Genomic DNA, 14102 nt, shown 5'->3' on the forward strand with positions numbered 1-14102 from the left:
ACCGTGCAGTGTTTCATTCTGTTGTACATAGGGTCGCTATGATTCAGAACCAATTTGACGGCACCTAACAACAACAATCTTTTTTTTTAAATTGTGATTTAGGTGAAAGTTTACAGAGCAAATCAGTTTCTCATTATATAAGTTAATACAGAAATTGTTTTGTGACATTGGTTACCAATTCTGAGATGTGTCAGCACTCTCCCCTTCTCTATCCCAAGTCCTGTTCCCATTCATCCAGTTTTCCTGTCCCTTCCTGCCTTCTTGTCTTTGCTTTTGGGTTGGTGTGCCCATTAGTCTCATGTACATGATTGAACTGTAAAGCACATTCCTCACGTGTGTTATTGTTGGCCCTATAACCCAAAAACCCAGTGCCGTCAAGTCGATTCCAGCTCATAGCAACTCTATAGGACAGAGTGGAACTGCCCCATAGAGTTTCCAGGGAGCACCTGGTGGTTTCGAACTGCCGATCCTTTGGTTAGCAGCCGTAGCACTCAACCACACTAGGGTTTCTGTTGGCCCTATAAAAAAAAAAAAATTTTTTTTTTTTTTTTTGGCCTTATAGATCTAATTTTTGCCTGAAGGGTGAACTTCAGGAGTGACTTCAGTACTGAGTTAAAAGGGTGACTGGGGGCCATACTCTCAGGGCAAGGCTATAATCTTTACGGGAACAGACTGCCACATCTTTATCCCGTGGAACGGCTGGTGGGTTCCAACCACCGACCTTTTGGTTAGCAGCCAAGTGCTTTAACCGTTATGCCACCAGGGCTCCTCCAAAACCAGAGAAAATGACCTTCAAACCCTGAATCCACTGCTTCCTAGTATGAGGAAGACACTATCTATCTTAACACCTGTAATGGATTGAATTGTGTCCCCCCAAAATATGTGTATCAACTTGGCTAGGCCATGATTGATTGTGTGATTGTCCACCATTCTGTCATCTGATGTGATTTTCCTATGCATTGTAAATCCTGTCTCTATGATGTTAATGAGATGGGATTAGCAGCAGTTACGTTAATGAAGCAGGACTCAATCTCCAAGATTAGGTTGTGTTTTAAGCCAGTCTCTTTTGACATAAGAGAAGTGAGCAGAGACATGAGGACCTCATACTACCAAGAAAGCAGCCCTGGGAGCAGAGTGCGTTCTTTGGACGCGGGGTCCCTGCACCTGAAAATCTCCTAGACCAGGGGAAGATTGAGGACAAGGACCTCTCTCCAGAGCTGACAGCGAGAGAAAGATTTCCCCTGGAGCTGGCGCCGTAAATTTGGACTTTAGCCTACTACACTGTGAGAGAATAAATTTCTCTTTGTTAAGGCCATCCACTTGTGATATGTTATAGTAGCACTGGATAAGACAACACCCATCCTCTGTGGGTGGCAGAGGCAGGAGTCTTCCATTCCGTTTTTCTGGGCTTCTTTCCCATTCTTGAGCACTCCCCCTCCTGAGCAGGTTTGGGGGTGGAGGCTACCTACCTTCTGACACCCTGGCTTCTCTTAGGGCGAGAGGCTGGGGAGGTAGCGTGGCTCCGAGTAGGCCTTTTCTCTGCCTGACACCCCACCCACCCACTTGGGTTTCTAGTCTCCTGTCTGAGGACCAGCGTATTCCCCTGTGAGAAGACTCAAGGATTGCAAGAACACAGTCTCTGCTCTCAGGACTGGTCGCCTCAGCTGGCACCTAAGGTGCACCCAAAGGAATCGGCCCAGTGGCTGCAGCTCTGTGAATGCCAGTATCAGTCCCATGGAGATGAATTAACGTATGAAGGCCCTGGTAGAGCATAAGCTTATCTCAGGCACTCAGCCCTTGTGGGGCTCTTGCTCTCCTCAGGTCCATGATATGGGCTTTCTTTTTCCTTTGACTACCCCTAAGAGGACCTGTTTGGAGAGTAGAGCTCCTGTAGGTACAGCCATCCATTCTTAGTAGGACACAAACATAAGTCGTGCAGGGTCAGGCTTTATTGGATATGCTGAAGGTTGGAGGGGGCTTCCAGTGCCCTTGGGCCTCTTCAGCCAGGGGACAACATATTCCACAAGGGGCTCCCAGGGTTCAGAGCTGGAGAACACACCTGTCCTCCAGCCAGCCAGCCCTTCAGGGTGTCTCGGGGACTCCCAGAGATTTGGGGCCTGGTGGGGAGGGTGGTGTTTGAAGGAGGTGCTCCGGGGACCCTCCGTGGCTCTGGAACTAGGATGGCGACTTTGGGGGGATAGGCTCTGAAGAGACAGACCTCTTTGGGGCAGAGGAAGGCTTGGGCCTCGGAGAGGCAGTGGCCTGTCTTGGTGCCTGGAGGAGAGGCCCTGAGCTGGGGGCAGAGTTTCGTGATTGAGGGCCTGGCGACCTGAGGCTCCCGGTCTGGGAGGGTGTGCCTGGGGCTGGATCTGCCTGGGCCTGAGCCACTGGGGTTTGAGATGCTGGTGCCCGAGATGCCTGGGCTTGACACCCAGGGGCCTGAGCAGTCTCGCTCTGAGTTCCTACTTCCTCCGGCCTTCTTTCTGGCAACAGATGCAAGGCCCTGGCCTGGCCCCGAGGTAGGCGGAGGCCGAAGCCGATGCCTATGCGAAGCGGCCCAGACTCCTGGCCCTGTGCACAGGGCAGCAGTTGGGGGAAGGCCAGCAGCCGGGGCCCAGTCCTGTACCTGGGGATGGGGCAGGAGGGACTGCGTGGACGGAGACACACCAAGCATATGGGATATTCCACTACTGGGGCCTGGCCGGCTCTGCCTAGCCACAGGCGCTGCAAAAGCAGTAGACGCAGGTCGTGTGCGATGCGGCGGTGCCCCAGATGGACGACCAGGGCCTGGGCCAGGGCTCCTGGGTCCCTGAACTCTGCAGGGTCCCTCTCGCTTGCCACGCATCCCCCCACCACTCCAGGGGACCTGGAGTCCCTGTACTGATGCAAGTGCCATGTCTGCCTGGAAGAGTGGACCCCAGAAGGTAGGCTGGGGCTGGGGGAAGTAAGCGTGGAGCTAGGTGGGCCTTTGGGATGGGATGGAGAGTAGCAAGGCAAGTTGGGGAGAGAGGAGTTCTGTGGCTGAGAGGGAGAGGAGGAAAGCAGGTTAGATGGGGAGGAGGACCCTGGAAGGGAGAGAGAGGGATAATTCTGGTGAAAGAAAGTGGGGGAAGTTGGGAGAGAGGAAGAGTTCAGATGTGGGACAGAGTCAGAATGTGAGTCAGAAGAGAAGTGTGAGTCCAGAGAGCAGAACTGTGGGGGAGGAGAGAAGGGTAGCTGGGATTGGGGGGAAGAGGGAAGACGTGGATGGGAGGGAGGAAGTGATTGATGGGGAGGGAGAGGCTGTCGGTTGGGGAGAGCGGAGTCCACAAGTTGTGAGAGGCCCTGAGAAGGGTGCCCAGGGGACACTGCGTTCTGTAGCAGCACCTGGTCCTTGTTTTGAGGCAACATTGCCTTGAGTCCAGAAAGGACCTGGGCGACAAGACCAGGAATTAGAGACCCAGCAAAGGCAGGACTGGAATCTCAAAGCCAGAAGTGAGTGAGAAATCAGGCCCTTTCTCTATGTGCAGAGTGCGGCTCCAGCCTGGTGCAGGTGTTGGTGGAAGACCAAAGGGACACCTTGCCCTGCAGCACCAGGCTCTCTGGGTACTCAGGCGGGCGCTTGGGTCTAAGCGTGGCCTCTCACTTCTTTGCAGTCAGCCATCGAGGAGGGATGTGTGGGGACGGAGGATCAGAGCTGGCTCTTGGGAGCTGAGGGGCAGCAGCCGTTATCTAGGTAGGGTGGGAGGAAGGCACAGCCCATAGGACCTGCGGAGAAAGAGACAAAGAGCCCAAGATGTTGGGACAATTGGTCCCTCTCATCCGTATTTTCCATTTCTTTTTTCCCCTACTTTCCTCCCTCACAGTCTCATTGTCTGGAGAATTGGTCCTCACTCTCAGGATGTCAGGGTCACTGGATAGTGCAAATGGTTTGTGCTCAACTGAAAACCGAAAGGTTGGTGGTTCGAGTCCACCCAGCAGCACTGTGAAGGAAAGGCCTTCAATCTGCTTGCGTAAGATTAAGGACATTGAAAACCCCATGGAGTGCATTTCTACTCTGAAACATATTGGGTTGCCATAAGTCAGAATCCACTTGATGGCAACAGATACTATCAGGGTGTCCTTAGGCGAATCCCTCTTCGGACTTGTTTTTCCTTTCCACAAATGAGAGGTTTGCACAAGGTGATCTCTAAACTGTCCTGGTGGTAAGGGTCTGTGATCTGTGATTTTCTTGATCTCAGCTGCAGAGCTGTTTCTCTTCTCTTCGGAGTTGGAAAGACTCACAGTGGCCCTAGACTTCTCAAGGTGGACTTTTATCTCTCTCTGGTCTGTCTCAAGCCCAGTTCCAGGCTGAAATCACCAAGATCCTAAATCCACACCTGCCTTTAGGATCAGAAGTGCTGGCAAAATGCTCCAGGAAGGTGAGGACCAGGGAAGAATGGAGCAGGGAGGGAAGAAAGGTGGGATGCGATTGGAGGAGTGGGCTGGGGGGATGGGGCAGAAATGGAGCTAGGAGTTGAGGGTGTTTGGGTCTGTGAGCTCTTACCAACGAGGCTTTCTCTGGACTGTGCTTCACGAGGCGCTTCAGCAGTGAGGGAACCTGGGAGAGAGAGGAACAGTCACCACGGTGTGGCTCCACCTCCATCTTCCCGCAGCATCTACCACCCTAAGCTCAGTCTGACCCAGGTTTCTGTCTGAGTCTTGCTCTCAGTCTTCTTCAGACAGGCAGAGGTCTTCTGTGTTACAGATTCTGTTCTCCTAAACCCCAATCAGGGATTCAGCAAGCATCCTGGCTTCCTGCCGCTCTGGTTCCCCTGACCCCTTGCTTTCCCTAATGCTGCTGTCCTCTGGCTCAGTCTCCCCCTGACTGAGATGGCTTTTCACACCCAGCAGCAGCAGCAATAGCAGCGGGGCCAGCAGGTGCAAAGCCTCTGAGAGACTGGGAATTTGTTCAAGGGGCGGCGACCCTGGCGCCGCCCCCATTGGGAGCTGAAGACCCCATTCCCTGGGGGCAGTTGTCCCTGGCATCCAGTGCCTATGTCACAAAGGTTGGGTATTGACATCACAGAATCTCCTCCTCAGTGCTCTAAGACTTCCTTCAAAGATTGTCCAAAGTCTGGCCCTTGACAACACTGTGAAGCAGGCACGTTTTTGGTGCATTTGTTTCCCTTTCAGGCCCTACCCCCCATCTCTGATCTCTGTTCCCACCACCTCTGCCACATCTGTTGTTCTTGACAACCAAAGAACCTATCTGAGGTGGGCCCCCCCTTCACTTCCTGTTTTTCTCTGCTTTCTGAGCAGTGGCTTATGTTCCACACCTTTTTCCCCACCTGGGGATATACTTATTATATGCTTTAATAAATATTTTTTAAACAGATTTATTAAGATATAATTCACGTACCCTACACATACATACAATCTACCCATTTAATTCAGTGTATTCACAGGATTGTACAAATCATCACCACAATCTAATTTTGGAACTTTTTTTCAGTAATTTTTATTGTGCTTTAAGTGAGTTAGTAAATCAAGTCAGTCTGTCATACAAAAATTTATATATACCTTGCTATATTTTTTTTTTTTTTATATACTCCTAGCTGCTCTCCCCTAGTGAGACAGCACATTCCTTCTCTCCACCCTCTATTTTTGTGTCTGTTCAGCCAGCTTCTGACCCCCTCTGCCTTCTCATCTCCCCTCCAGACGGGAGCTGCCCACATAGTCTCATGTGTCTACTTGGTCCAAGAAGCTCACTCCTGAACAGTATCATTTTCTATCCTATAGTCCAGTCCAATCCCTGTCTGAAGAGTTGACTTTGGGAATGGTTTAATTTTGGAACATTTTTATCCCCCAGAAAAGATTTCCTTTACCTGTTAGCAGTCGCTGCCATCCCCCACCTTTAGTCCCTGGCAACCACAAATCTACTTCCTGTTTCTATGGGTTTAGTTATTGCAGACACTTCATATAAATGGAAGCATATAATATGTGGCCTTTTGTGATGTGGCTTCTTTCACTTAGCATAATGTTTTCAAGGTTCGTCCATGTTGTAGCATGTATCGATAATACTTTATTCCATTTTATGGCTGAATAATGATCCGTTGTATAGGTATACCACATTTTGTTTATCCATTCAACAGTTGATGGACATGTGGGTTGCGGGTTGTTTTTTTCCACTTTTTGGCAATTATGAATAATGCTGTTATGAATATTCATGTACAAGTTTTTGTGTGGGCTTATGTCTTCATGTATCTTGGGTAGATCCCTAGAAGAGGAGTGTTGGGTCGTATGATAACTCTATGTTTAATATTTTGAGGAATTGCCAAATTGTCTTCCAAATAGGCTGTACTATTTCTCAAACCCAGCAGCGAGATATGAAGGTTCCAATTGTTTTTTTTACCCTTTGTCTTAGTCATCTAGTGCTGCTATAACAGAAATACCACAGGTGATGGCTTTAACAAAGTAGTTTATTCTGTCCTAGTCCAGTAGGCTGGAAGTCCCAATTCAGGGCACCAGCTCCAGGCTTTCCCTCTCTGTCGGCTCTGGAGGAAGGTCCTGTCATCAGTCTTCCCTTGGTCTGGGAGCATCTCAGTGCAGGAACCTCAGGTCCAAGGACGCGCTTTGATCCCAGTGCTGCTTTCTTGGTGGTATGAGGTTCCCAGCTCTCTGCTAGCTTCCCTTTCCTTTTATCTCTCGAGAGATAAAAGGTGTTGCAGGTCACACCTCAGGAAACTCCCTTTACATTGGATCAGGGATGTGACCTGGTACAGGTGTTACAATCCCACCCTGGTCCTCTTTAACATAAAATTACAATCATTAAATGGAGGACAGCCACAGAATACTGGGAATCATGGCCTAACCAAGTTAATACGCACATTTTGGCATTTTGGGGGGACATAATTCAGTCCACGACACACTTGCCAGCACATGTTATTGCCTGTCCTTTTTAAAATGTTTTTTAAATTATGGTAAAATGTACATAACATAAAATTTACCATTTTAACTATTTTAAGTGTACAAGTCAGTGGCATTAATTATCTTCACAATGTTGTATAACTATCTATTTCCAGAACTTTTTCATCATCCCAAACAGACACTGTATCCATGGAACAATAATTCCCTGCTCTCTCCTCCCCCAGCCCCTGGTAGCCATTATTCTACTTTCTGTCTCTATGAATTTGCCTATTCTAGATACCTCATGGAAACCCTGGTGGCGTACTGGTTAAGTGCTACGGCTGCTAACCGAAGGGACAGCAGTTTGAATCCACCAGGCACTCCTTGGAAACTTTATGCGGCAGTTCTACTCTGTCCTATAGGGTTGCTATGAGTTGGAATCAACTTGATGGCGGTGGGTTTGGTTTTTTTGGTTTAGATACCTCATATAAGTGGATTCATACAATATTTGTTGTTTTGGGTCTGGCTTATTCCACTCAGCATAATGTTTTTCAAGGTTCATCCATGTTGTAGCATGTATTAGAATTTCATTCCCTTTAATGGCTGAATAATATTCCATTGTGTGTATATGTCACATTTTGTTTATCCATTTATCTGTTGATGGACCCTTGGGTTATTTCCACCTTTTGACTATTGTAAATAATGCTGCAATGGACTGCAGAACTAATATCCTACACAAACAATGACTTCATCTATCTTGAGACCAGAAGAACTAGATGGTACCTGGCTACCACTACCAACTGTTCCAACCAGGGACTCAATAAATGGTCCCAGATAGAAAGGGAGAAAAATGTAGAACAAAACTCAAATTCCTTAAAAAAAAAAAAAAAAGACCAGACTTACTGGACCAGTAGAAATTGGATGAGCCCCCAAGATTATCACCTTAGGATACCCTTTAAACTTGGAACTTAAACCACTTCCAGAGGTCACCTTTCAGCCAGGTGACAGATCAGCCCGTAAAATAAATAATATCATCTGTGAGTACCGTGCTTCTTTAAATAATCATCTGAAGGAAACCAAATGGTAAACATTTTTCCTAGACCAAACATGAACAGGTAAGGGGAAAGGAAAGCTAGATTAAGGAAAACAGAGCAACCAGAATGAAAATAATGAGAATGCTGGTACATTGTGAAAAATGTAACCAATGTCACTGAACAATAAGTATAAAAATGAGAACCTAATTTGCTGTGTAAACTTTCACCAAAACACAATAAAATATTAAAAAAAATAATGCTGCTGTGAACATTGGTATACAAGTGTCTGTTTGAATCCCTGTTCTCAATTCTTTTGGGTATGTACCTAGGAATGGAATTGCTGGATTACATAATAATTTTAAGTTCTACTTTTTGAAGAACCACCAAACTGTTGTCCACAGTGGCTGGAACAGTTTACATTCCTACCATCAGTGTACAGGCTTTCTAATTTCTCCACATCTTTGCCCACACTTGTTATCTTTTGTTTTAAGAATTGCAATCCTAGTGGACGTGAAGTGGTATCTCATTGTGGTTTTGATTTGGATTCCCCTAATGACTGACGGTGTTCAGCATGTTTTCATGTGCTTATTGACCATTTTTATATCTTTTTTGTAAAAAAAAGAAAAAGTCCTTTACCCATTTTTTAAAATAATTTTTATTATGCTTTAAGTGAAAGTTTACAAATCAAGTCAGTCTCTCACACAAAAACCCATATACACCTTGCTACACACTCCCAACTACTTTCCCCCTAATGAGGCAGCCTGCTGTCTCCCTCCACTCTCTCTTTTTGTGTCCTTTTCGCAAGCTTCTAACTCCCTCCACCCTCTCATCTCCCCTCCAGGCAGGAGATGCCAACATAGTCTCAAATGTCCACCTGATCCAAGAAGCTCACTCCTCACCGGCATCCCTCTCCAAACCTTTGTCCAGTCCAACCCACGTCTGAAGAGTTGGCTTCGGGAATGGTTCCTGTCCTGGGCCAACAGAAGGTCTGGGGGCTATGACCACTGGGGTCCTTCCAGTCTCAGTCAGACCATTAAGTCTGGTCTTATGAGAATTTGGGGTCTGCATCCCACTGCTGTCCTGCTCCCTCAGAGGTTCTCTGTTGTGTTCCCTGTCAGGGCAGTCATCAGTTGTGGCCAGGCACCATCTAGTTCTTCTGGTCTCAGGATGATATAGCCGCTGGTTCATGTGGCCCTTTCTGTCTCTTGGGCTTGTAATCACCTTGTGTCTTTGGTGTTGTTCATTCTCCTTTGATCCAGGTGGGTTGAGACCAATTGATGCATCTTAGATGGCTGCTTGCTAGTGTTTAAGACCCCAGACACCACTCTTCAAAGTGGGATGCAGAATGTTTTCTTAATAGATTTTATTATGCCAATTGACTTAGAAGTCCCCTGAAACCATGAACCCCAGACCCCTGCCCCTGCTACGCTGGCCTTCGAAGCATTCAGTTTATTCAGGAAACTTCTTTGCTTTTGGTTTAGTCCAATTGTGCTGACCTCCCCTGTATTGTGTGCTGTCTTTCCCCTCACCTGAAGTAGTTCTTATCTACTATCTAAGTAGTGAATGCCCCTCTCCCACCCTCCCTCCCTGCCCCATCTTGTAACCACAAAAGAATGTTTTCTTCTCAGTTTAAACTATTTCTCAAGTTCTTATAATAGTCCTTTACCCATTTTTTAATTGGGTTCTTTGTCTTTTTGTTGTTTATTTAGTTTTAGAAGTTCTTTATGTATTCTGGATTCTAAACCCTTATCAGATATATCATATGAAAGTATCTTCACCCATTCTGTGGGTTGTCTTTTCACTCTCTCAACAGTGTCCTTTGATACAGAAGTTTTTTTTTTTTTTTTTTAACTTAAATAAAGTCCTAGTTATCTGTTTTTCCTTTATTGCCTGTGCTTTTGGCATCGTACTTAAGAAATCATTGCCTAATACAAGGTCATGAAGATTTTCACCTATATTTTCTTCTAAGTGTTTGTCATGGATTGAATTGTGTCCCCCCCAAATATATGTCAACTTGATTAGGTCATGATTCCCAGTATAGTGTGGTTGTCCTCCATTTTGTGATTTTCATATGTGTTATAAATCATAATCTCTCCCTGTGCTTAAAGAGGATTAGGGTGGGACATCCTTACTCAGGTCACATCCCTGACCCAATGTAAAGGGAGTTTCCCTGGGGTGTGGCCTGCACCACCTTTTACCTTATGAGTGATAATAGTAAAGGGAAGCAAACAGAGAGTTGGGGACCTCATACCACCAAGAAAGCAGCGCTGGGAGCAGAGCGCATCCTTTGGACTTGAGGTTCCAGTGGTGAGATGCTCCCAGACCAAGGGAAGATTGATGACAGGGACCATCATCCAGAGCCGACAGAGAGAGAAAGCCTTCCTCTGGAGCTGACACCCTGAATTTGGACTCAAAGCCTACTAGGCTGTGAGAGGATAAATTTTTCTTTGTTAAAGCCATCCACTTGTGGTATTTCTGTTATAGCAGGACTAGAAGACTAAGACGCCAACTCACCCCTATAGAAATGGCAATGGTAAAAAAAGAAAACTCAGAAAATAACAAATGTTGGTGAGAATGTGTAGAGATTGGAGCCCTTATCCATTGTTGGTGGGAATGTAAAATGTCACAACTGTTGTGGAAAACAGTATGGCAATTCTTTAAAAAATTAAGAATTACCATATGATCCAACAATTCCACTCCTAGGTATATACCCTAGGGACCTAAAAGCAATGGCATGAACAGACATGTACGACAGTGTTTGTTGCAGCATATTCACAATAGCAGAAAGGTAAGAACAACCCAAGTTCCCATCAACAGAGGAATGAGTAAACAAAATGTGTACATACATACAATGGAATATTACTACTCAGCCTTAAAAAAACAAAAGTGTTGACACATGCTACAACATGAATGAACCTTAAAGACATTATGAGTGAAATAAGCCAATCACAAAAGGACAAATATTGTATGGCCTCATTTACATGAAATTATAAGAATTATATAGACAGCAATGGTTACTAGTGGTTACCAGGGGGCAGGGGAGAGAGGAGGAGAAAGCACTCTCTGGGAAGTAGTGAATTTTTTACTATGGTGATGGAAAGTTGGCATCGACTAAGGACCACCACATGTCTGTGGTGGATTGCATGTAGCTGTGATGACTGGAAGCTTTGCCACTGGTATTTCAAATACCAGTAGGCTCACCTATGGTAGACAGGTTTCAGTTGAGTTTCTAGACTAACACACACTAGAAAGAAGGACCTGGCGGTCTACTTCTGAAAAGATTGGCCAGTGAAAACCTTATGAATAGCAGTGCCAGAAGATGAGCCTCTCAGGTTGGAAGGCACTCAAAATACAACTGGGGAAGAGCTGCCTCCTCAAAGCGGAGTCGACCTGAATGATGTGGATGGAGTCAAGCTTTCAGGACCTTCATTTGCTGATTGGCATGACTAAAAATGAGAAGAAAAAGCTGGAAATATCCATTAATAACTGGAATCTGGAATGTACAAAGCATGAATCTAGGAAAATTGGAAATTGTCAAAAATGAAATGGAATGCATAAAGATCAATATCCTAGGCATTAGTGAACTGAAATGGACTGGTATTGGTCATTTCAAATCGAACAATCATATGGTCTACTATGCCGGGAATGAAAACTTGAAGACGAATGGTGTTGCATTCCTCATCGAAAAGAATGTTTCAAGGTCTATACTGAAGTACACCGGTGTCCATGAGAGGAAAATATCCACACAACTACAAGGAAGATCAGTTAATACGACTATTGTTCAAATTTATGCTAACCACTAAAGCCAAAGATGAAGAAATTGGAGATTTTTTACCAACTTCTGCAGTCTGAAATTGGTCAAACATGCAATCAAGTTGCATTGATAACTACTGGTGATTGGAATGCAAAAGCTGGAAACTAAGAAGAAGGATTGGTAGTTTGAAAATATGGCCTTGGTGATGGAAATGATGCTGGAGATCACATAATAGAATTTTGCAAGACCAACGACTTCTTCATTGCAAATACCTTTTTTCACCAACAGAAATGGCAACTATACGTGTGGACCTCCCAGAGGAATAAAAGGAATCAAATTGACTACACCTGTGGAAAAAGATGATGGAAAAGCTCAATATTATCAGTCAGAACAAGGCCAGGGGCTGACTGTGGAACAGACCATCAATTGCTCATATGCAAGTTTAAGTAGAAATTGAAAAACATTAGAACAAGTCCATGAGACCCAAAGTACGACCTTGAGTATGGTCCACTTGAATTTAGAGACCATCTCAAGAATAGATTTGACTTACTGAACACTAAGCACTGAAGACAAGATGAGTTACAGAATGACATCAAGGACATCATACATGAAGAAAGCAAGAGGTCATTAAAAAGACAGGAGAGAAAGAAAAGACCAAAATGGATGTCAGAAGAGACTCTGAAACTTGCTCTTAAGTGTCAAGTACTAAAGAAAAAGGAAGAAATGATGAAGTAAAAAAGCTGAACAGAAGATTTCAAAGGGCTGCTAGAGAAGACAAAGTGAAGTATTATGATGACATGTGCAAAGAGCTGAAGATAGCCAAAAGGGAAAAGCACTCTCTGCATTTCTCAAGCTGAAAGAACTGAAGAAAAAATTCAAGCCTCCAGTTGCCATACTGAAGGATTCTGAGGTGAAAATATTAAATGATGCAGGAAGCATCAAAAGAAGGTGGAAGGAATACACAGAGTCACTCTACCAAAAAGAATTGGTCAACATTCACCATTTCAGGAGGTAACATATGATCAGGAACCTATGGTACTGAAGGAAGAAGTCCAAGCTGCACTGAAGGCATTGGCGGAAAACAAGTGCCCAGGAACTGACAGAATACCAATTGAGATGTTTCAACAAAGGTATACAGCACTGGAAATGCTTGCTCGTCTATGCCAAGAAATTTGGAAGACAGCTAACCCACTGGAAGAGATCCATATTTACGCCTATTCCCAAGAAAGGCGATCCAGCTGAATGTGGAAATTATCAAACAATATCATTAATATCACATGCAAGCAAAATTTTGCTGAAGATCATTCAAAAGCGTCTGCAACAGTATATCGACAGGGAACTAACAGAAATTCAAGCTGGATTTAGAAGATGTGGAACCAGGGATATCATTGCTGATGTCAGATGGATCCTGGCTGAAAGGGGAGAATACTAGAAAGATGTTTACCTGTGTTTTATTGACTATGCAAAGGCATTCGACCGTGTGAAGCATGACAAATTATGGATAACATTGTGGAGAATGGGAATTCCGGAACACTTAATTGTGCTCATGAGGAGTCTGTACATGGATCAAGAGGCAGTTGTTTGAACAGTACAAGGGGATACTGCATGGTTTAAATTCAGGAAAGGTGTCTGTTAGGGTTGTATCTTTGATGAAGTGTCTGTTCATTTCCTTTGCCCATTTTTAAATTGGATTGTCTCTTTTTTGTTGAGGAGTTGAAGTTTTCTATAAATTTTAGAGATTAGACCCCTGTTGGATATATCTTAGCAAAATTTTTTTCCCCAATCTGTAGGTTATCTTTTAAGTCTTTTGGAGAAGTCTTTTCTTGAGCATAAGTATTTAATTTTTAGGAGGTTCAATTTATCTAGTTTATTTTGTTTTGTGCATGCATTTTTAGTTATGCTTGGTGAGCTGTTTATGCCATATTAGGGCCCCTAACATTGTCCCTAATTTTTCCTCCATGATCTTTATAGTTTCAGGCTTTATATTTAGGTCTTTGATCCATTTTGAGTTAGTTTTTTGTGTATGGTGTGAGGCATGGATTCTATTTCATTTTTCTGCAGATAGATATCTGGTATTGCCAGCACCGTTTGTTGAAGAGACTGTCTCCATTTAACAGGGTTTGGTCCTTTGTCAAAGATCATCTGTCCATAGGTGAATGGACTAAATCTGGGTTCTCAATTCTGTTTCATTGGTCTATGTGTCTGTTGTTGTACCGGTACCAGGCTATTTTAACTATTGTGGCTGTATTGTAGGTTCTGAGAAGAGGCCTCCCACTTTGTTCTTCTTTTTTTTTTATAAGGCTTTATTTGTTCAGGGCCTCTTTCCTTTCCATATAAAGTTAATAATTAGTTTTTCCATTTCAGTGAAGAATGCTGTTAGGATTTGGATCAGGTAGTATTGACTATCTATATATCACTTTGGGTAGTATTGACATTTTCACAATGTT

General features: G+C 44.5%; 1 protein-coding gene across 1 annotated transcript; it reads right to left on the reverse strand.

Moving 5' to 3' along the window:
* Window positions 1-2009: 2009 nt before the first annotated feature.
* Window positions 2010-3390, reverse strand: PRR30 (proline rich 30). The gene has a single exon (XM_064295150.1). It carries the CDS (start codon window positions 3388-3390, stop codon window positions 2176-2178), a length of 1215 nt encoding a protein of 404 aa, XP_064151220.1. The 3' UTR covers window positions 2010-2175.
* Between the last annotated feature and the right edge of the window lie 10712 nt (window positions 3391-14102).

Source organism: Loxodonta africana, chromosome 12 (genome assembly GCF_030014295.1).
Source record: "Loxodonta africana isolate mLoxAfr1 chromosome 12, mLoxAfr1.hap2, whole genome shotgun sequence".
In the NCBI taxonomy this organism is placed as follows: Eukaryota; Metazoa; Chordata; class Mammalia; order Proboscidea; family Elephantidae; genus Loxodonta; species Loxodonta africana.